Source organism: Physeter macrocephalus, chromosome 11, assembly GCF_002837175.3.
Source record: "Physeter macrocephalus isolate SW-GA chromosome 11, ASM283717v5, whole genome shotgun sequence".
Taxonomy (NCBI): domain Eukaryota; kingdom Metazoa; phylum Chordata; class Mammalia; order Artiodactyla; family Physeteridae; genus Physeter; species Physeter macrocephalus.
Window position 1 is genome coordinate 53,565,833 of NC_041224.1, and position 24,121 is coordinate 53,589,953.

The window sequence follows — 24,121 nt, forward strand, 5'->3', positions numbered from 1 at the left end:
GCCTGTGCTCCGCAACGGGAGAGGCCACAGCGGTGAGAGGCCCGTGTACCGCAGGAAAAAAAAAAAAAAAAAAAAAAAAAAAGAGCAGATATACGTATATGTATAACTGATTCACTTTGCTATACAGCAGAAACTAACAACATTGTAAGTCAACTATACTCCAATAAAAATTAATCAAAAAACAAGTTGACAAGATTTACTTTACCAAACAGCAAAAGATTTTATAAAGCTAGAGTAATTAAGACAGTGTTAACTGTCTAGCTAGAGTAATTACTCTAACTAGAGTAATTAAGACATGTACTGCCTCAAGGATAGAGAAATAGGGAGTCCAGATTAGATTCACATATATGATTTACAACACAAGTAACACTGGAGAGCAGCAGAGAAAGGGTGGTCTTTTCAATAAACAGTGCTGAAAACTGAAAAAAAGAAATCTTGATATTCCGTGCAAAAATAAACACTACATAAACTGTGTATCTAGAAATTAAAAAATAATTTTAGGGCTTCCCTGGTGGCGCAGTGGTTGAGAGTCCACCTGCCGATGCAGGGGACACGGGTTTGTGCCCCGGTCCGGGAGGATCCCACATGCCACGGAGTGGCTGGGCCTGTGAGCCATGGCTGCTGAGCCTGCGCGTCCGGAGCCTGTGCTCTGCAGCGGGAGAGGCCACAGCAGTGAGAGGCCCGCGTAACGCAAAAATATAATAATAATAATTTTAAAAAGGCTTCTAGAAGATATTATATTCATGATGCTGCTGTAAGGAAGATTTGTTAAACCAGGCAAAGAAAGCACTAACCATAAAGGAAATGGCTAAATATTGGTCTATATTAAGTTCAAAAGACACTTTTAAGAGACTGAAAAGGCAAGTCACAGAGTACAAGAAAAATATTTGTAACATTTAAAAACAACAAAGAACTACCAAACAAACAAACAAAAACTTGACAACAGAAAAAGAGGTTTGAATAGGCAATTCACAAAACTGAACATCCAAATGATTATTAACATGAAAGTGTCCAACTTCATAAGTAACCAAGGAAAGGCAAATTAAAACAATAATGAAATATTAATAATACCCACCACATGGCTAAAATTAAACTGATAAGGCCAAGTGTGGGCAAGGATGAGGAAAAAATGTAACCCTCACAGTGCTAGTATAAGTGTAAATTGGTACAGTAACTTTGGAAAACTTTTTGGAATTATCTACTGAAGATAAATGTAAGCTTAAACTATGACCCAATAATTCTATGACCAAATAGTTCCATTCCTAGGTATGTGCCCAACAGCAATATGTACCCATTGCGCTAACAGACACTTACAATATGTTCATAGTTGCATTAACATAGAAACAACCTAAACAGGCTCCCAAAGTTAAACAGATAAATAAATGGTGGTATAGTCTTACAAAGGAATATGTCCAAAACAATAAAACTACTGTTATACACATATAAATTTCAAAAACTGTGTTAAGTAAAAGAAGGTATAAACAAAAGAACTTTATAATTCCATTTGTATAGAGCTGGCAAAAACCAAATGATTACATTAGAAGGCAGGACAGTGGTTACCCCTGGAGAAGAGAAGACAGCTATGTTGGGAAGTGGCACAAGGTGGGGTCTTCCCGGGCACTGGCAGTTTTCAACTGCTTGATCTGGGTGCAAATTATAGAGGTGCTGGCTTTGTTATAATTCCTTGAGCTGTACATTTATTTTTTTTACTTTTCTGAATGTATATTATACTTAAAAAGTTGCATATGGAAAAGAAAACATTATCAAATCAAAGATGTATTTTACAACTGACAATATTTTAGGACAGAAGGAGTACTATGTAGACATTTTTAAAATTATGTGTAAATACAGAGAAGTTACCAGTTTTTTTGTTTTAGTCTGCTTTTAACATTTGGTTAAGAAATCCTTTTTTACTCTTGTATCATAAAGATGATTGTCCATATTTTCATCTAAATTTTAGATTAATAGCTAGTTCTTTCTCAGTACAGAAATATACAAAGTATCACTTCATTATCTTGTGGTATCTATTTTCATCAAGGAGAAGTGTACTTTTAGGGCATTATATTATATAATCATTGGAAGAAAAAGGATTTGTGTATATAGTCCCTGAGGTAGATTGAACAAAACATTATTATTATTTTTTTTTTTTTTGGCTGTGCCACGTGGCTTGTGGGATCTTAGTTCCCCGACCAGGGATTGAACCCAGGGCCACAGCAGTGAAAGTGCTCAGTCCTAACCACTGGACCACGAGGGAATTCCCTGAACAAAATATTATTATGTCCATTACATACAGACAAAAAAGCTGAGGCCCCATGAGCCACAGCTACTGAGCCCACGTGCTACAACTACTGAAGCCCGCATGCCTAGAGCCTGTGCTCCGCAACAAGAGAAGCCACTGCAATGAGAAGCCCGTGCCGGCAACTAGAGAAAGCACGTGCGTAGCAACGAAGACCCAACGCAGCCAAAAATTAAATAAATTTATAAAATAAATAAAAACCCTCAAAACTCATAGATGCTTTTAAAATAGCATTTCAAAAATTCACCCCAACATAAAAAACAAAAAACCCAAACAAAGCAAACACAACCATATAACAATGCAACATATTTCTCACCAAACAGTGAGAAACAGATACCACTGTTTCTGTTGTCAAACATAGCAAATACACCATCCCATTACATTAAAATGAATGCTTATCAGTGGATAGGATTTACCTACGATAAATAGCACATAAGGTAATGATTACTTATGACTTTAAAGAATACAGTAGTCCCCCCTTATCCACAGGTGATACGTTCCAAGACCCCCCCCAGTAGATGCCTGAAACTATAGTACCGAACTTTACATATACTGTTTTTTCCTGCACATACATACCTACAATAAAGTTTAATGTATAAATTAGGCACAGTAAGAGATAAACAACAATAACAAATAATAAAATAGAACAATTTTAACCATACTACAACAAAAGTTTTCTGAATGTGGTGTCTCTCTCCCTCACTCTCTCTCAAAATATCTTACACAGTTAACGCCTTTTCCATTTTAACTAAGTACTTATCTGCACCGTGGCCATAACTTTGGCAGTTTGAGTTTTGTTTTGCAGTTTGACAGCAAAACAAGCACGAATTTCTTTTTCCTTCACAATTTCACGGATAGAAGATTCGTTCTGACCACAGATCTTAGCAATCTCAGCATGCAACTTTTTTTCTTTCCTTATTAAGTTGAGAACTTTCACCTTTTCACTTAAAGGAAGCAGTGTGCAGTTTCTCTTCAGCATATCTAAATTGCTGCACTTTGGGGGCATTATTAAGTAAAAAGCGTTACTTGAACATAAGCACTGATAACTGAGATGCCACTAAAGTGACTAATGGGTGGGATAAGCTGGACAAAGGGATGATTCACGTCCCAGGCACTACACAGAATGGTGTGAGATTTAAAACATATAAATTGCTTATTTCTGGAATCTTCCATTTAATATTTCAGACCTTGGTTGACTGGTTGAAGGTAACTGAAAGCACAGAGAGTGAAACTGCAATTAAGGCGAGACTACTGTAGTTTTGATGAAGTAAGCCATGTAGATATAGATGATGGTAGTTTTATCTGTTAAACTGTACATTTTAAAAAAAACACCTTAAAAGTTTTAGTCAGGAATGTCTTTTCTGTCAGTACTTTAAAGAGGATTTCAATGATAAGTTTTTGTTTGGTGCTTTCCTAAAATGGATGTCGTTGGCAGTTGCTTTCAAGTAGTTTACACGAGGACTGTCGGTGTGTTTCATGGCAACAGGTCTTTTGGAGGAACACTGAAATTGTGGTTATTGGCTGAAAACTACTACAATAAACTTCTGGCAGTGTGTATAAAGGGGGACGAAGAGGCTAGGGCCACCAAGTAGTACATTAGCCACTTCCTTTTTGGGTTAAGTAAAGAGAGTGAATCAATGATCTTATTAACACTTTCACAAAATATGAAGACAAAATATTGATTAACCAAAATATGGAAAAAGTTTTCAAGTGAGTAACCTTTTTTTGATTAAGCAAGAAAAGCACACTTATAACACTTATGGCATACCAGGAATTATGCTAAGCACTATGAGAACATAAAGTTTCATCAGACTCTGACCTTAAACTACTTATTGTCTACGGGGAAGATAGGATAGGCTTAAAAAACAACAATTAAGTAGAAAGCAACAAATCAAAAAAGTGGTAAAAAAAAAAAAAAAAAAGAATGCACTGAGAGCTCAAAGGAAGGAAATTATGTCATGGAGGGGCAGCTTGAGATAGCTGGCATGAGACGTATGGGATGAATAGAGAAGCATAGGATTAGGCATTCAAATGGAACAGAACAGTATCAACAATGATTAGCAAGTAATCCTTCATGTGAAGTATGTTAACTGTACATGAACACAGCCAACACAAATTAAGACCCTGTCTAACTACCTCCCCCAACAAAAAAACCAAAACATAAACAAAGTAAAAAACTATTTCATCAAAATATTTGAGGTTTAAAAAACAATGTCATAATAATTTTAAGAAAATTTCAAAATATATATTTTAAAGCCAATTAAATAGTACTTTTAAAAAAAGCTTGTTACAAAACACGTCTATATTTTTAGTTACACTCCTAAATAAAATAAATATTTTAAAAATACAATGATTACATTGGCATTCATGTACAACTAATAAGGGAATAAGAGAGAAATTAAAACATCTGATAATCACTACTCCCACCCTGCCATTTAACTCTTGAGTAGGAATGGTGTTTTAATAGAAAGAAATATTAATATAATCAGAAAACTGAAAATTAAAAGTACAGAATGGAAGTATCTATAAATGAATTGAACTGTATATATTTACAAGGGAATTAAAAAGGAGAGCAAAGCCTCTTGCATAACTTACCAACATAAAATGAGCAGTTGGAATGCAATAAACTTTCAGTCCATAAGCGACAAAGTTCACTTTCAGTCAGAGCTTCAACTCCATAACAAGCTTGATACTCCACTTTTGGTAGTACGTAAACTGGAAATTGCTGCAATCCAAGGTTATACTCTTATAAAGCTCCATTAATTTACTATTAACAGTAAATACATTTGCCTATATAATTTTGCCACTTTCAAAACACTTTCAGGTAATCTAAATTCATCCTTTCAAATACAGTAGGATTCAGACAGAAAGATGGATAGAACCCTTAGCAGATGTGGGCAAGTGGTGGATAAATAAGAGATCGTGAACCAGAGGCTGCCCCCCCACAACCAAAATCAACATACCTCTCCACACGTGCACGTATTTTATTTCTGTCACAGAACGTGACTGACGGTATCCTTGGAACAAAGCCTCGGATACATAATGGCCCAAGGTTCAAAGCTAGGAGCTGGGAAGCCATGACTGTAATACATACTAATAATTCTCAAGAGGCTAAAAAAAAAGTAGGAATTTTTTGCCCCTTTAAAGCATTAGTCACATTGTCTCAGGCTTAAATACTGTGTTTTCAGTCTATGAATGTCTGAGCACTAACACCTACATTAATACCCGTGAATGTTGCTATCTTCATTAATACAAAAGGCTTTATTCCAGACACTAAGTACTTGGCAAATTAGCCATTTAGCGTTTATTGGTCAGGACACTAAACAGATTAAGCAAAATGACTATACCCTCTACTAGCCTAAAGGAGGATAGGTAAGGAAATACATGCTTGTAAAATAACATAGTGCTAGTCATGTTCACTGTGCTCATATTATCTCATTTCTGTCAAAGAAAATTCTAATCTTAATAGCAGTCTCTTCAATTCCAGCTGCAGAAGGAGAAACACATGATTTAAGGAACTTAAAGTGATATAACTGGTTAGTACTTTTGAAATTATACTAAGCTGTGTTTCACTTTTATACCTGAAAATACTTCATAAATGTTTCAGAATTACTGATTTTCATAAAGTGGCAAATTCAGTGGGCTTATTAGCACAATGGTGGTATTAAGAACAATTCAAATCCAGTAAAATTTCTGTTAATAATTAACTTTGGTTCATTATTACCTTTGAATGTTGTAAACCTCTACAGCAGTGCTTCTTAAATTTCAGTGTGTGTGAATAACCATTTTAAAATAAATGCAGAATGTGAGGTGAAAAACAAGGCTTTTACATGTTTAACAAGCTGTTGTTCCAGGGGCCAAACTTTGAGTAGTAAGGTCCCTACAGTGTCTTCTTAATTAAAAAAAAAAAAAAAAATTATGATTAGGATAATTTCATTGCTAAAAGCACTTAATTGTATAATAATTTTTCAGCAACTGGTAATCCGCATTTATGGCTGCTTATAGTTGCCAAAAGAAGCCAGAGATAAAGAAGTGAAGGCCCAGAGGGCTAAGATATTTGCTCAAGGAGAGATAACCAGTTTACAGCAGAGTCGGAAAAAGAATAATTGATAAAGAAGATCCCCTTTTGGATCATGAATAGGTAATAGAATTAATTCAAGATTTCTTTTCAAATTAAAAAATATTACTCTTTCTGAAGAAAGTACTCTGGGGGATTTTCTTTGATAATACTGTCATATCTATAAAACTAAATCCTGAACCTGGTATTAATTTCCATATGTATTCTACTGCCATCTCCAGGAAACCAAGGGAAAGAAAAGTCTGAATATTTGACCTCAGTATTCCAAAATTAAAGTGAAACTTTAAGTACAAAGTTTTCAAATTATAAAAATTAAATTTACTATTTCCTTTATCCCTTATTGGTCACTCCTACTCTAAATGAAAGCTTCTTTTGGTTCTCTGTCTTCCAATTTCTTACATAAACCTTCCAAACGTTTACATACATTCCTAAATAAATATTTCAAAACTAGTATCCTGTCATTAATCCCAATAGGTACATTCTGTTCTTTCCTAATATTCAAGCACCTTCAGGATCCTTTTTTTCTGGCCCGAGAATGCCAATATAAACTTTAATATAACTGGATCTAAATTTTTGAGTCACTTTAGAATATAACTCTTAGGAAATGTGGTTAACTGAGACAGACGATAACATAATATTAAATCATTCAAAGGTACGTGGTCTGGATTTCATAATTATATGTAGAACTCAGTAAGTTCTAGCTTCATCTTGTGTTCCAAATTAGCCCTCTTTATTTCATGCCATCATTTGAGATTGGCTGCTGCTTTAAGTTCTCCTCTGTCATGTAGCTCTTATTAAGCAGAATTTTGATAAGAAGGGATAAATGATATTGGAAAGTAAAATCTCAGCTACAATAACATAGAATTGAAGAACCAGGAAAAAAAAAAAAAAAAAAAAAAAAAGAGCAGATATACGTATATGTATAACTGATTCACTTTGCTATACAGCAGAAACTAACAACATTGTAAGTCAACTATACTCCAATAAAAATTAATCAAAAAAAAGTTGACAAGATTTACTTTACCAAACAGCAAAAGATTTTATAAAGCTAGAGTAATTAAGACAGTGTTAACTGTCTAGCTAGAGTAATTACTCTAACTAGAGTAATTAAGACATGTACTGCCTCAAGGATAGAGAAATAGGGAGTCCAGATTAGATTCACATATATGATTTACAACACAAGTAACACTGGAGAGCAGCAGAGAAAGGGTGGTCTTTTCAATAAACAGTGCTGAAAACTGAAAAAAAGAAATCTTGATATTCCGTGCAAAAATAAACACTACATAAACTGTGTATCTAGAAATTAAAAAATAATTTTAGGGCTTCCCTGGTGGCGCAGTGGTTGAGAGTCCACCTGCCGATGCAGGGGACACGGGTTTGTGCCCCGGTCCGGGAGGATCCCACATGCCACGGAGTGGCTGGGCCTGTGAGCCATGGCTGCTGAGCCTGCGCGTCCGGAGCCTGTGCTCTGCAGCGGGAGAGGCCACAGCAGTGAGAGGCCCGCGTAACGCAAAAATATAATAATAATAATTTTAAAAAGGCTTCTAGAAGATATTATATTCATGATGCTGCTGTAAGGAAGATTTGTTAAACCAGGCAAAGAAAGCACTAACCATAAAGGAAATGGCTAAATATTGGTCTATATTAAGTTCAAAAGACACTTTTAAGAGACTGAAAAGGCAAGTCACAGAGTACAAGAAAAATATTTGTAACATTTAAAAACAACAAAGAACTACCAAACAAACAAACAAAAACTTGACAACAGAAAAAGAGGTTTGAATAGGCAATTCACAAAACTGAACATCCAAATGATTATTAACATGAAAGTGTCCAACTTCATAAGTAACCAAGGAAAGGCAAATTAAAACAATAATGAAATATTAATAATACCCACCACATGGCTAAAATTAAACTGATAAGGCCAAGTGTGGGCAAGGATGAGGAAAAAATGTAACCCTCACAGTGCTAGTATAAGTGTAAATTGGTACAGTAACTTTGGAAAACTTTTTGGAATTATCTACTGAAGATAAATGTAAGCTTAAACTATGACCCAATAATTCTATGACCAAATAGTTCCATTCCTAGGTATGTGCCCAACAGCAATATGTACCCATTGCGCTAACAGACACTTACAATATGTTCATAGTTGCATTAACATAGAAACAACCTAAACAGGCTCCCAAAGTTAAACAGATAAATAAATGGTGGTATAGTCTTACAAAGGAATATGTCCAAAACAATAAAACTACTGTTATACACATATAAATTTCAAAAACTGTGTTAAGTAAAAGAAGGTATAAACAAAAGAACTTTATAATTCCATTTGTATAGAGCTGGCAAAAACCAAATGATTACATTAGAAGGCAGGACAGTGGTTACCCCTGGAGAAGAGAAGACAGCTATGTTGGGAAGTGGCACAAGGTGGGGTCTTCCCGGGCACTGGCAGTTTTCAACTGCTTGATCTGGGTGCAAATTATAGAGGTGCTGGCTTTGTTATAATTCCTTGAGCTGTACATTTATTTTTTTTACTTTTCTGAATGTATATTATACTTAAAAAGTTGCATATGGAAAAGAAAACATTATCAAATCAAAGATGTATTTTACAACTGACAATATTTTAGGACAGAAGGAGTACTATGTAGACATTTTTAAAATTATGTGTAAATACAGAGAAGTTACCAGTTTTTTTGTTTTAGTCTGCTTTTAATATTTGGTTAAGAAATCCTTTTTTACTCTTGTATCATAAAGATGATTGTCCATATTTTCATCTAAATTTTAGATTAATAGCTAGTTCTTTCTCAGTACAGAAATATACAAAGTATCACTTCATTATCTTGTGGTATCTATTTTCATCAAGGAGAAGTGTACTTTTAGGGCATTATATTATATAATCATTGGAAGAAAAAGGATTTGTGTATATAGTCCCTGAGGTAGATTGAACAAAACATTATTATTATTTTTTTTTTTTTTTTTGGCTGTGCCGCGTGTCTTGTGGGATCTTAGTTCCCCGACCAGGGATTGAACCCAGGGCCACAGCAGTGAAAGTGCTCAGTCCTAACCACTGGACCACGAGGGAATTCCCTGAACAAAATATTATTATGTCCATTACATACAGACAAAAAAGCTGAGGCCCCATGAGCCACAGCTACTGAGCCCACGTGCTACAACTACTGAAGCCCGCATGCCTAGAGCCTGTGCTCCGCAACAAGAGAAGCCACTGCAATGAGAAGCCCGTGCCGGCAACTAGAGAAAGCACGTGCGTAGCAACGAAGACCCAACGCAGCCAAAAATTAAATAAATTTATAAAATAAATAAAAACCCTCAAAACTCATAGATGCTTTTAAAATAGCATTTCAAAAATTCACCCCAACATAAAAAACAAAAAACCCAAACAAAGCAAACACAACCATATAACAATGCAACATATTTCTCACCAAACAGTGAGAAACAGATACCACTGTTTCTGTTGTCAAACATAGCAAATACACCATCCCATTACATTAAAATGAATGCTTATCAGTGGATAGGATTTACCTACGATAAATAGCACATAAGGTAATGATTACTTATGACTTTAAAGAATACAGTAGTCCCCCCTTATCCACAGGTGATACGTTCCAAGGCCCCCCCCCAGTAGATGCCTGAAACTATAGTACCGAACTTTACATATACTGTTTTTTCCTGCACATACATACCTACAATAAAGTTTAATGTATAAATTAGGCACAGTAAGAGATAAACAACAATAACAAATAATAAAATAGAACAATTTTAACCATACTACAACAAAAGTTTTCTGAATGTGGTGTCTCTCTCCCTCACTCTCTCTCAAAATATCTTACACAGTTAACGCCTTTTCCATTTTAACTAAGTACTTATCTGCACCGTGGCCATAACTTTGGCAGTTTGAGTTTTGTTTTGCAGTTTGACAGCAAAACAAGCACGAATTTCTTTTTCCTTCACAATTTCACGGATAGAAGATTCGTTCTGACCACAGATCTTAGCAATCTCAGCATGCAACTTTTTTTCTTTCCTTATTAAGTTGAGAACTTTCACCTTTTCACTTAAAGGAAGCAGTGTGCAGTTTCTCTTCAGCATATCTAAATTGCTGCACTTTGGGGGCATTATTAAGTAAAAAGCGTTACTTGAACATAAGCACTGATAACTGAGATGCCACTAAAGTGACTAATGGGTGGGATAAGCTGGACAAAGGGATGATTCACGTCCCAGGCACTACACAGAATGGTGTGAGATTTAAAACATATAAATTGCTTATTTCTGGAATCTTCCATTTAATATTTCAGACCTTGGTTGACTGGTTGAAGGTAACTGAAAGCACAGAGAGTGAAACTGCAATTAAGGCGAGACTACTGTAGTTTTGATGAAGTAAGCCATGTAGATATAGATGATGGTAGTTTTATCTGTTAAACTGTACATTTAAAAAAAAACACCTTAAAAGTTTTAGTCAGGAATGTCTTTTCTGTCAGTACTTTAAAGAGGATTTCAATGATAAGTTTTTGTTTGGTGCTTTCCTAAAATGGATGTCGTTGGCAGTTGCTTTCAAGTAGTTTACACGAGGACTGTCGGTGTGTTTCATGGCAACAGGTCTTTTGGAGGAACACTGAAATTGTGGTTATTGGCTGAAAACTACTACAATAAACTTCTGGCAGTGTGTATAAAGGGGGACGAAGAGGCTAGGGCCACCAAGTAGTACATTAGCCACTTCCTTTTTGGGTTAAGTAAAGAGAGTGAATCAATGATCTTATTAACACTTTCACAAAATATGAAGACAAAATATTGATTAACCAAAATATGGAAAAAGTTTTCAAGTGAGTAACCTTTTTTTGATTAAGCAAGAAAAGCACACTTATAACACTTATGGCATACCAGGAATTATGCTAAGCACTATGAGAACATAAAGTTTCATCAGACTCTGACCTTAAACTACTTATTGTCTACGGGGAAGATAGGATAGGCTTAAAAAACAACAATTAAGTAGAAAGCAACAAATCAAAAAAGTGGTAAAAAAAAAAAAAAAAAAGAATGCACTGAGAGCTCAAAGGAAGGAAATTATGTCATGGAGGGGCAGCTTGAGATAGCTGGCATGAGACGTATGGGATGAATAGAGAAGCATAGGATTAGGCATTCAAATGGAACAGAACAGTATCAACAATGATTAGCAAGTAATCCTTCATGTGAAGTATGTTAACTGTACATGAACACAGCCAACACAAATTAAGACCCTGTCTAACTACCTCCCCCAACAAAAAACCAAAACATAAACAAAGTAAAAAACTATTTCATCAAGATATTTGAGGTTTAAAAAACAATGTCATAATAATTTTAAGAAAATTTCAAAATATATATTTTAAAGCCAATTAAATAGTACTTTTAAAAAAAGCTTGTTACAAAACACGTCTATATTTTTAGTTACACTCCTAAATAAAATAAATATTTTAAAAATACAATGATTACATTGGCATTCATGTACAACTAATAAGGGAATAAGAGAGAAATTAAAACATCTGATAATCACTACTCCCACCCTGCCATTTAACTCTTGAGTAGGAATGGTGTTTTAATAGAAAGAAATATTAATATAATCAGAAAACTGAAAATTAAAAGTACAGAATGGAAGTATCTATAAATGAATTGAACTGTATATATTTACAAGGGAATTAAAAAGGAGAGCAAAGCCTCTTGCATAACTTACCAACATAAAATGAGCAGTTGGAATGCAATAAACTTTCAGTCCATAAGCGACAAAGTTCACTTTCAGTCAGAGCTTCAACTCCATAACAAGCTTGATACTCCACTTTTGGTAGTACGTAAACTGGAAATTGCTGCAATCCAAGGTTATACTCTTATAAAGCTCCATTAATTTACTATTAACAGTAAATACATTTGCCTATATAATTTTGCCACTTTCAAAACACTTTCAGGTAATCTAAATTCATCCTTTCAAATACAGTAGGATTCAGACAGAAAGATGGATAGAACCCTTAGCAGATGTGGGCAAGTGGTGGATAAATAAGAGATCGTGAACCAGAGGCTGCCCCCCCACAACCAAAATCAACATACCTCTCCACACGTGCACGTATTTTATTTCTGTCACAGAACGTGACTGACGGTATCCTTGGAACAAAGCCTCGGATACATAATGGCCCAAGGTTCAAAGCTAGGAGCTGGGAAGCCATGACTGTAATACATACTAATAATTCTCAAGAGGCTAAAAAAAAAGTAGGAATTTTTTGCCCCTTTAAAGCATTAGTCACATTGTCTCAGGCTTAAATACTGTGTTTTCAGTCTATGAATGTCTGAGCACTAACACCTACATTAATACCCGTGAATGTTGCTATCTTCATTAATACAAAAGGCTTTATTCCAGACACTAAGTACTTGGCAAATTAGCCATTTAGCGTTTATTGGTCAGGACACTAAACAGATTAAGCAAAATGACTATACCCTCTACTAGCCTAAAGGAGGATAGGTAAGGAAATACATGCTTGTAAAATAACATAGTGCTAGTCATGTTCACTGTGCTCATATTATCTCATTTCTGTCAAAGAAAATTCTAATCTTAATAGCAGTCTCTTCAATTCCAGCTGCAGAAGGAGAAACACATGATTTAAGGAACTTAAAGTGATATAACTGGTTAGTACTTTTGAAATTATACTAAGCTGTGTTTCACTTTTATACCTGAAAATACTTCATAAATGTTTCAGAATTACTGATTTTCATAAAGTGGCAAATTCAGTGGGCTTATTAGCACAATGGTGGTATTAAGAACAATTCAAATCCAGTAAAATTTCTGTTAATAATTAACTTTGGTTCATTATTACCTTTGAATGTTGTAAACCTCTACAGCAGTGCTTCTTAAATTTCAGTGTGTGTGAATAACCATTTTAAAATAAATGCAGAATGTGAGGTGAAAAACAAGGCTTTTACATGTTTAACAAGCTGTTGTTCCAGGGGCCAAACTTTGAGTAGTAAGGTCCCTACAGTGTCTTCTTAATTAAAAAAAAAAAAAAAAATTATGATTAGGATAATTTCATTGCTAAAAGCACTTAATTGTATAATAATTTTTCAGCAACTGGTAATCCGCATTTATGGCTGCTTATAGTTGCCAAAAGAAGCCAGAGATAAAGAAGTGAAGGCCCAGAGGGCTAAGATATTTGCTCAAGGAGAGATAACCAGTTTACAGCAGAGTCGGAAAAAGAATAATTGATAAAGAAGATCCCCTTTTGGATCATGAATAGGTAATAGAATTAATTCAAGATTTCTTTTCAAATTAAAAAATATTACTCTTTCTGAAGAAAGTACTCTGGGGGATTTTCTTTGATAATACTGTCATATCTATAAAACTAAATCCTGAACCTGGTATTAATTTCCATATGTATTCTACTGCCATCTCCAGGAAACCAAGGGAAAGAAAAGTCTGAATATTTGACCTCAGTATTCCAAAATTAAAGTGAAACTTTAAGTACAAAGTTTTCAAATTATAAAAATTAAATTTACTATTTCCTTTATCCCTTATTGGTCACTCCTACTCTAAATGAAAGCTTCTTTTGGTTCTCTGTCTTCCAATTTCTTACATAAACCTTCCAAACGTTTACATACATTCCTAAATAAATATTTCAAAACTAGTATCCTGTCATTAATCCCAATAGGTACATTCTGTTCTTTCCTAATATTCAAGCACCTTCAGGATCCTTTTTTTCTGGCCCGAGAATGCCAATATAAACTTTAATATAACTGGATCTAAATTTTTGAGTCACTTTAGAATATAACTCTTAGGAAATGTGGTTAACTGAGACAGACGATAACATAATATTAAATCATTCAAAGGTACGTGGTCTGGATTTCATAATTATATGTAGAACTCAGTAAGTTCTAGCTTCATCTTGTGTTCCAAATTAGCCCTCTTTATTTCATGCCATCATTTGAGATTGGCTGCTGCTTTAAGTTCTCCTCTGTCATGTAGCTCTTATTAAGCAGAATTTTGATAAGAAGGGATAAATGATATTGGAAAGTAAAATCTCAGCTACAATAACATAGAATTGAAGAACCAAAGGAAAAAAAGAAGAGATGAGGTTCTTGCAGAGCAGAGGCTGAAGAGACTTCCGAGTATTTTAAAGCTTTACCTAAACAAGTTGGTTTTTAAGAAGGAAATGTTAATGAAGATGCATTCTTACCTAACTAGAGTTTAAACACTACCTTTAAAATTTCTCAGCTAGTGCCTCAACTTCCCTTCCTTAACAACACCCTCCTCTCTCCTCACGCCTGTTTTTCTCATTTATTCAATACCTATTTATTGAGTATCTACGGAATAAAACATTTGAGAGAAACAGAGATGAATAGGAGATGATTCCAAAGGGAATACATTCTACAAAGGAATTTAAACCACGTGTACTAAACTATTACATATAATGATAGGTATAATATGATAAGTGTTCACTGAAAATTTTAAAATTTTACTCCGGGTTTGACATGTCAGAAATAGAAGGCTCCTATTTAGCTAATCTTTGGGGCTTGACTTTTTTGATATATTTTGATGAAGAGTGAATTCTCTCCTATAAGGTTTTATCTAATATTTATAAATTTCACTTTAGTCAAGTGAATGACAATGTCCTTAACAGGTTCTCTCTTTCAACAATTAAACCAGTGTCCAAAAATATCCCTAGGCTATTCTTACTTAAGACACCCTGGCCATCAATAATTTCTAAGTGCTGTAAGCTGGCAGATCAATACAGAGTGGTATGCACTCACAGAGTAGAAAATGAAAGAAATGAGGTTAGTCCCCAAATAAATCAGACAGCAAATATGAATTGATGAAATAAAACCTTGAAAATACAGTCCATAGCACTGACACTATATGTATTCAAGATATGCATGCTATGGTCATTAAATACAGATGAGACAGGAAAAAATCAGCAAATAAAGTAAAATTTTTTAATAGTATGGGAATATTTGTATTTACCTAGGAGGAGACTAAAATCAGACCTACAGCATTTTGTCATTCCTGACATTCTCTTATAAAAAAACACTCCCACATATATTTAATTCAAAACCAGTTGGTTTCTATAATTTCAAGTCTGAACCAGTGATGAAATACCAAATTACGAGAATTAGAAATTTAAAATTTTATTCACAGTCTTCCTTCTAAGAACAAAAGTATCATCAAGCAAAAGATCCACTAGGTCCATTGGATTTTGGTGGACAACGTATACATCCTTGATCCTGATGGGTTAGCCTTAGAGGTTTTTCATGATAGACCCTCACACTATTGCTATTAGCAGCTCAGAAAGGTTGGCACTGCTTTTTCTTTTCTTCTTCCTCTTCTTTTTAAAATTTTTTTCCAGTTATACCTTAATATGGTAAAGTAGTAGTCAGTAGTTGATCCATAAGGGTCAATGCTGGAACATCACTGTTCCTGAGTCACCTGTTCCCTAATCCAAAACACTGACATTCTAAAGTGGTCACTGAGGATTCTTATTGGGTGGAAGGTTAAATAGCAAGAAACAGAGACGTCAAAAAAGGAAGGAACGGATTTCCCTGGTGGTCCAGTGGTTAAGACTCCACGCTTCCAGTACAGCGGACGTGGGTTCGATCCCTGGCCAGGGAACTAAGAACCCACATGCCACACGGTGTGGCCAATAAATAAATAAATAAATAAATAAATAAATAATTTTTTTTTTTTTTTTTTTTTTTTTTTTTTTTGTGGTACGCGGGCCTCTCACTGTTGTGGCCTCTCCCGTTGCAGCCAGCCGCTCCGCGGCATGTGGGATCTTCCCAGACCGCGGCACGAACCCGTGTCCCCTGCATCGGCAGGCGGACGCGCAACCACTGCGCCACCAGGGAAGCCCAAATTATTTTTTTTTAATTAAAAAAAAAGGAAGAAATGGAGGGAGGGAGGAAGAAAGGAGGGAAGGAAGAAAGGAAAGAGCGAGGAAGGAAGGAAAAGTGAACTATGAAATAATGGATACAACTGAAAAAAATCTCTTAAGAAAAAATTAAAGAGGCCTCACTATTTCTTACGTAATCAATTATACCATAAAAGCTCCTCTTTATTTGCCTGAATTCAGTGGTTACACACACAAAAATCAAATTAATCTGAAAGAGAGCTTAAAATATCAAATATAGCAAACTGCCAAAAGAACAAATTACTGAAATTGTAGCAAAAACTTTTTTAACTGAGGGAAATATTTATATCAAATCCCAAAAGAAACAATAGGGGAAAAAGAAAGGAAGACATTTGGTTTTCTAACAGTCCTGGGAAGACATTTCAAATGTGTATGAAAGCCCACCTTTCAAATTGTGAACTTCTAAAATGACTCAAAAAGATTCCCAAAGTAAGAAAGAAAGAGGCTAATATGTCATAAAGGAAATCCAAATTCACAGAGAAAGCTGGAACATACATGCCAGTCTAGGTCATATCTATAATGGTGTCATTTTTCACAAAGTTTATATATATTCCATGCAAGAATGTTATTGGCACTCATGACTATTACACTGAACTAAACACTTTATTAAAAGTGTTTTCAGTATTTTACTAAGAAAACTCAACCTGAAAAAACTACTCTAAGAGTGATCAACAATTTAAAATTAAACTTCATAACAATGGCAAGTTAAATATTTGCTTATCATCTACTTATGCTACCACACCCTAACTCCCCAGGTAACAACTTACTCTTCTGATTTTCTTCCGTTTTTTAGAACGTGGTCTGGTCTCTATCCTCTGGACACTGCATCGCACAAGTAACAACAGGTCTTGTAGGCTAAATAGCTTGTAAACAAAATTTCCTTCCTGAGGAGCTACATATTCTGATGTATCTTCAACATAGTCCTGAAGTTCATATGGCAATCCTTTAAAAATAATTATATTTTTATTTTAAAATACATTAGCCCTTTATCCATCATAATCCAAGATAAAACAATTCAACTATCAACCTTCTGTTTCCTCTGAGTTGACCATTACACTATTACTATTTCTGTTTACTTTTACTGGAACTCCAGCAAGAGCTGAAATCAAAGCTTTAGGGTTCTCTTCCTTTTACCTACTACCTTCACTAACCCTAGGCAAAGTATAAATCTGTGAGACAACATATGAAGTAAGAAAAAAAAAAGTTTAAAAAAGTAGTGTTATTCATAATCGAGGCAGAGTTGAGGTGCAGCCTTATATCTATTTCACAAAACGAAAAAGTACAAAACTACAGTCTAAACACCAAGAATAAGTAAATTTAGACTAATAAATATTTATCATTATTTTTGATGAACTTTCCCTTCATCAGTTCAGCAAACCACATTATCTATACCTTAGCAGCCATCGTAAATGTTGGATAAACATAGGTTACAAAAATCCATACAACTGTGGGTACGTTGTTAGAGTGAAGGTTTTGAAACTGAAATAAACATATTATAAGAAAGAGAAAGTAGGGGAAAGAGGGGGGGGGAAAAACCTAAGGATAAGGAACAAGCAAAACAGTTAATATAAAATTCTTTGTAAATACGTACGTCCTTTTGGCTTCTGAAACGCAGAAGGCCATATAGATTTTGGCCAACTAGAGGCATCTGAAGTAGCAGAGGGTTGCTCAGAACTAGGAGGTTGTTTAGAATTTTCTGAATTCATCAATGGCATTTCAGGTATTTTTCTGGAAATTGGTTTTAAGAGTTCATCCTGCATTTTTAAAATTTCTCCAACTGGATCAAACTTTTTATATACTCGTTTGATAGGTTTTTTTAAAACACATGACTCTTCAGGACTACAAGTAGTATTAGTCTGGTTTCCTACAGAAGCCTGTCCTGAGGAAGAATTTAGGCTAGCTGGTTTAGAACTTAAATTAGAACCCATATCAACTGTCTTTCCATTACTATTACTTTGACACTCTGTATCAATGATTAAACAGTCTTCATCTGTATCACTATGGCAAAGAAGTACATCTTCAGTTTTAGCTGCTTCTGATGTAACAGGCTTTTCCTTTGAATTATTGTCTGTGTTCTCTGGAACATTCACTCTTTCATCAACACACTCCATATCAGAAGCCATATCATTTTTATTAGAGGTTTCAATTTCTGAAGAACTTTCTAATCGTAAGGCATCAGATGTTTTCAAGTCACTATCTTGTACCAAAGACTTCTCAGAATCTGATACATTTTCACCACAGGGGATAAATCCCTGATCATCTTTATTTCCGCACTCTTCAGGGCCATTGTCCATACCAGTCACCAGCTGTTTCTCCTTCTGCAGCTGTTCCATCAGAATCTGAGATAAACTTCTAGAATGAGCAGTAATGTCTGGTGCAGTTGGTGCCTCAGATGTGATTGCTATGCTGAGGGCTGTGGGCATATCTGTCATGTTGGGTACTATGGAAGTACTTGCTGGACTCGGTGACTTTGATGGTTTGGTGGTGGTTACTCCAAAAGTTTCAAGTTCTGTGACGTCATCATCAAAATCCAGATCCAAATTTTCATGGGTCTCAATTTTTCGGCACTCATTAACTTCATAAGACATCTTAAGAAAATATGTTGGCAAACTATTAGCAAAAATTCCAGGCCACCACTCACCCATCAATGTCCCATCACAAACATAGTTCATACTCTTTAAAAGTCGAAAGAAAAGTCTAATGGCTTTGAAAGGTTCTTGCTTTGACAAACTACTAGCAACTAATTTATTTAACCTTACCTTCCCATTGAAATGTTGATGAAACACAGAAAAATTTGCCAAGTTGCAATACCACAGGAAATGGGGAATACCTGTGAACTACCACATCTCAAGAGGTATTTTGACTAATCACAAACAGACAGTACCACAAAGAAGAAATGTAAGGCCAAATAGGAAGGCAGAAGCTCTTCAATCATACCCACTTTACACACTCTTGCAGAGACTTAGCTGACCAGGAGGAAAGCATCTTCGCCACAGTAAGGAAGCTGCTCTCTAATGCAACTGGGGAAGTGTCAACAGCCTCTCACATCAATCAATGACTTTCTTTATACATCTACTCAGGGAAAACAACTCTCAGTAATACGAGGAGAAAAGGATAGGAAGTGGTTTTATTGTATTCTGGGACATAAAGCCACTGAGGTTATAGTTTTTCATGTACTGTTTGGGTAATGGAAGAACTATAGACAGTTCTAATTTATTCAGGAATAAATTATCTTCTCCCCAGGTAGCAACATCTCTCCTCAGTCTGGCAGAGCACTTTAGATAAATACCATGGAATTGGATTACAGTTTAGGATTTGAGAGAAAAATATTCTGACAGCCTCAGGTAGTGAGTAAGAAAGATCTACCTGTGTAAATTACTTTACCTCTCTGAAACTCAATTTCCTCATCTCTAGGGTCATCCTCTTGGGTTTGTTCTAAGGATTAAATGAGAAATTATATATAGAAAGTTTCTTGGCATAGTCCTTGTACATAGTAAGTAGTTTCTCAGCTAATGGTAGCACTTTCTAAAATAAAAAGACTACCACATTTAGCCAAAAAATAAAATTAAACTATACGCTGTTTACATGAGGCATTCTTACACAGAAAGGTTCAAAACAAAACAATGGGACATGACATCAAGAAATAAAGAAAGAAGGACTAGCAATATTAAGTGTTAGAGAGAAGTCAATGCAAAAAGCATTAGACAGAAAAAGGAATCCTATGTTGAAAAACATGCAACCCATGATGAATAGATAATGAAGTGTGACATGTCAAATAACAACATCAAAATTGTCAAAACTGAAAAATAAAAGGAAAATTTGACAGGAACTATTGTACTTGGTCATTGATACACTGTCTCTTAGTAGAGACAGGAATGTAGAAAGTATGAATAATATTTAATGACTGAAACAAAGATACATGAATGACTGGAAACATACATATAGACTGCAAAGATATACCTTTTCCCTCCCAAGGATCGAAGGAGCATTTCCAAAGATGGACTATAAATTAATACACAAAGAAAACATCAATATAGTATAAAGCAGAATCTGTTAAGATCTGACTCTCTGTTTAGAAGAAAATAAAATTAGAAATCATTAAGAAAAAAGTAAACAAACAATAATAAACCCAAGAACTTGGAAATTTTAAAACTCTCCAAATTATAAGATAAAAGAAGAAATTAAAGTAATTACAGAATACTTAAAAAGCAATAAAAATGAGAACACTGGACATTAAAAATCTGAAGCATCATTCATAGCCTTTTCAAGAAATAGGAAAAGAATAATATAATCACAATAATAAATGAAGAAATTTCATAAATATAAAACCAAAATTAATGAATTGAAAAACAATGTTCTCAACCCCTGACAGAACAAATTTGGATAAAGTAAAAACAGCAGTTTATCTGTAAATATTTTAGTATGTGGTTATAAAAGGATTCTTCTGTAAAACATATTAATTATATCAATAAATTAATACTTCTTTAATGGCTGGAAATATCTAATCACTGTTAAAATTTCCTAGTCTGATAAATTTCTTTTTACAATTGTTTATTGGAATCAGGATCCACCCAAGATCCCTACACTGCATTTGGTTGATGTCTCTCAAATTTATTTGTCAAATGCCTCTCCCCCATACTCTGCCAACTCCCATATCTACCAGGTATTTGTAGAAGAAACTAGATCAGTTATCCTATAAAATTGTCCATATTCTGGATTTTGCATCCCCATGATATCATTTAACACACTCTTCCCCTACATTTCCTATTAAAATGATCTAGTAGCTTGATCAGATTCAGGCACATTTAAAAAAACTGAACATGTTATATGTGGTACTGTGCACTTCCCACTTCAATCAGGAGGCTAATGTCATCTGGTTATCTTTCTTCTTGTGATATTACAACTGTTCTGTTGATTCATCAAGGGTCAACAAACTAATCTAGCCATTAAAATTCCTTATTAATCTTCTAATGCTTTTAGCAGTCATTGATGATGATCACTGCCTAGATTCACTATTTCATTAGGAACTGCAAAATGGTAACAGTCATATTTCATCATTACCTGAAATACAGTTTGTACTGGAAAAGTAAGACAAATACTTTAATTTTCAAACATCAGTTTTCAGAATAATGACTTGATACACTAGCACCCTCCAAAGGTGACTAATACTTTTAAAAAAGATATTATTATGAATTCATGGATTTTAACTATTTCATGTTTCCATCCACTGCAGTTATTCTTTGTCATGGTCAAACTGGCACACTCTGGCTAATGGGAAACCCTTCAAGTTGGCACTGGCATCTTTTTTATATAATTCCAATATTATTATAAGGTTTTTACTTAAGTCCTTTGATTGGCATTTGTATTTCTTATGCTAAAATTCTTGGTTTCTAATATAAATATAAGTACTTATTTGCTTTATCATACTATCTAATGTGTTCAAAATAACAACAGCAATATCATTATTAATAATATGATTACTAAATGCAGTTTAAGATTTTTGGCAATTCTTTTTGAACTTAGGATATAAATCTTTAAGGATGTATAGACACTTAATTCTCTGAGTGATCACTTTCACTTAAACAATATATCTTGGATATCACACTACAGTTGCATACCTAGAGCTTTCTGATTCTTTTTTATAGGCATACCTTGGAGACATTGTGTGTTTGGTTCCAAACCACGACAATAAAGCAAATACTACAAAAAAGTGAGTCACACAAATTTTTTTGGTTTCCCAGTACATATAAAGGTATGTTTACACTATAGTCTATTAAGTGTGCAATAGCATTATGTCTTTAAAAATGTACATGTCTTAAGAAAAATACTTTACTGCTAAAAAGCGCTAACCATCATCTGAGCCTTCAGCAAGTTGTAATAGTAACATCAAAAATCAATCACAGGGCTTCCCTGGTGGCGCAGTGGTTGAGAGTCCGCCTGCCGAGGCAGGGGACGCAGGTTCGTGCCCCGGTCCGGGAAGATCCCACATGCCGCGGAGCAGCTGGGCCCGTGAGCCATGGCTGCTGAGCCTGGGCGTCCATAGCCTGTGCTCCGCAACGGGAGAGGCCACGGCAGTGGGAGGTCCGCGTGCCGCAGAAAAAAAAAAAAAAAACAATCACAGATCACCATAACAAATATGATTAGGTTTGAAATACTGCAAGAATTACCAAAATGTGACACAGTGACAGGAAGTGAGCAAATGCTGTTGGAAAAAGGGCGATGACAGACTTGCTTGATGCAGGGTTACCACAAGCCTTCCATTTGTAAAAAACGCGGTATCTTTGAAGTGCAATAAAGCAATGTGCGATAAAACAAAGTATGCCTGTAATAGCTGCATAGTATGCTATTGAAGATGTACAGTTTATTTAATAAATACCCTATTAAGGGACATGAGGACTGTTTCTAATGAATACCTATAGTTGCAGTGAATATCCTGCACAAATATTTTCTTTTCCTAGTGTATTTCTGAGCTACATTTCTAGAAGTGAGATTTCTAGGGCAAAGGATGAACACATTAGTTTTCATCTGTTCTGTGGGTACATCTTTCTTCATCTGACTGTAGAAATGTTATAGCAATTATCTTTTCTTCCTCTAATAACTTTGTAAGAATTTCCATCAACAATCCTCTTCTGTTTCTCATGTTTAATTGAGATGGGTGCACCTGCTTCTGCAGGAGGACGATCCTGTGCGAGAGTGTGCCAGGATAGCTTTCTTAGCTTCACGGCTCTAAGCTCATGCTTCCCTGTTACCATGATGTATGCATGTACGTTTGTATGTGTTTGTGTGTGCATGTAAAATCTTTAGTACATTCTGATATCTGCTTTCTCTATTTCCCTCTCTCACAATTATCTGAAAACTTATTTTTCCTTTACCTTTAATGTCCTTGTTCTGCTCAATATGAACTTTACCACTGGTGAATTTTCCTGAGTCACGGCTTTTGTCTCGGAAGGAACTTTGGCTGGTTAGTTTCTAGAGTTCTTAGGACCCAGGTCATCTCAGAACTATTTGAGTTCCTGAGTGCCCCTGCACTCACCTACAAATTAGAGCCCATCCACATTATTTTCACTTTTGTTATTCTTTATTCATTATTGCATCTTTCACCATCCTCTTTCCATCTGGGATTATTTTCCTTGTGCCTGAAGAACATCCATTAGAGGAGGTCTGCTAGTAGCAAACTCAGTTTTTATCTGAAAATATCTTTTCTTAATTTTTTATTATTTAAGGATATTTCACTGGTTAGAGAATTTTAGTAAGAGGGTTATTTTCTCTCAGGAGAATATATTGTCCCTATGTCTTCTGGCTTCCACCGTTGTTTTTGAGAAGTTACTTGCCAGTCTAACTCTCAGTCCTTTATAGCTAATGTGCCTTTTGTTTCTCTGGTGGCTTTTTTTTTTTTTTTTTTTCTTTCTTTGTGGTACGCGGGCCTCTCACTGTTGTGGCCTCTCCCATTGCGGAGCACAGGCTCCGGATCTGGTGGCTTTTAAAGAGTTTTTTCTTTGTCTCCAAGTATGGTTTGGTCCCATTACCTCTTTTACACCTCCCTTTTTGGCTGCAAGTACACAAATGTTAGACATTCTCACTATATTCTCTATACCTCTTGACCTATTCTCCATATTTTCCTTTTGTTGCCTGTTTCATTATAGTCATTTCAGACCCATCTTCCAGTTTATTAATTCTCTTATCAGTTTTATCTAATGTGCTAATAACCCCCTTTACAGAATTCTTAACTGTACTTTTTAAAAAACAAACAAATAAATATTTATTTATTTATTTATTTGGCTGCATTGGGTCTTCGTTGCAGCACACGGGCTTCTCTCTAGTTGC

The 24,121-nt window shown here is 35.0% G+C and overlaps 1 protein-coding gene across 6 annotated transcripts in view; it reads right to left on the minus strand.

Moving 5' to 3' along the window:
• Nucleotides 1–24,121, minus strand: part of ICE2 (interactor of little elongation complex ELL subunit 2) — an 85,687-nt gene that overhangs the window by 30,056 nt on the left and 31,510 nt on the right. For 2 of the 6 annotated variants that reach the window (XM_028494902.2, XM_028494903.2), the window contains 5 exons: nucleotides 20,258–20,299; nucleotides 19,682–19,732; nucleotides 17,889–18,885; nucleotides 17,065–17,240; nucleotides 11,969–12,217 (listed from right to left, as the gene is read on the minus strand). In XM_028494902.2, coding sequence (XP_028350703.1) covers nucleotides 12,053–12,217; nucleotides 17,065–17,240; nucleotides 17,889–18,885; nucleotides 19,682–19,732; nucleotides 20,258–20,299 — 1,431 coding nt within the window. In that variant the 3' untranslated portion in view covers nucleotides 11,969–12,052. Of the gene's footprint in view, nucleotides 1–11,968; nucleotides 12,218–17,064; nucleotides 17,241–17,888; nucleotides 18,886–19,681; nucleotides 19,733–20,257; nucleotides 20,300–24,121 lie in introns of those variants that run through there. The other 4 variants (XM_028494904.2, XM_055088008.1, XM_055088009.1 and 1 more) reach the window with 4 other exon arrangements.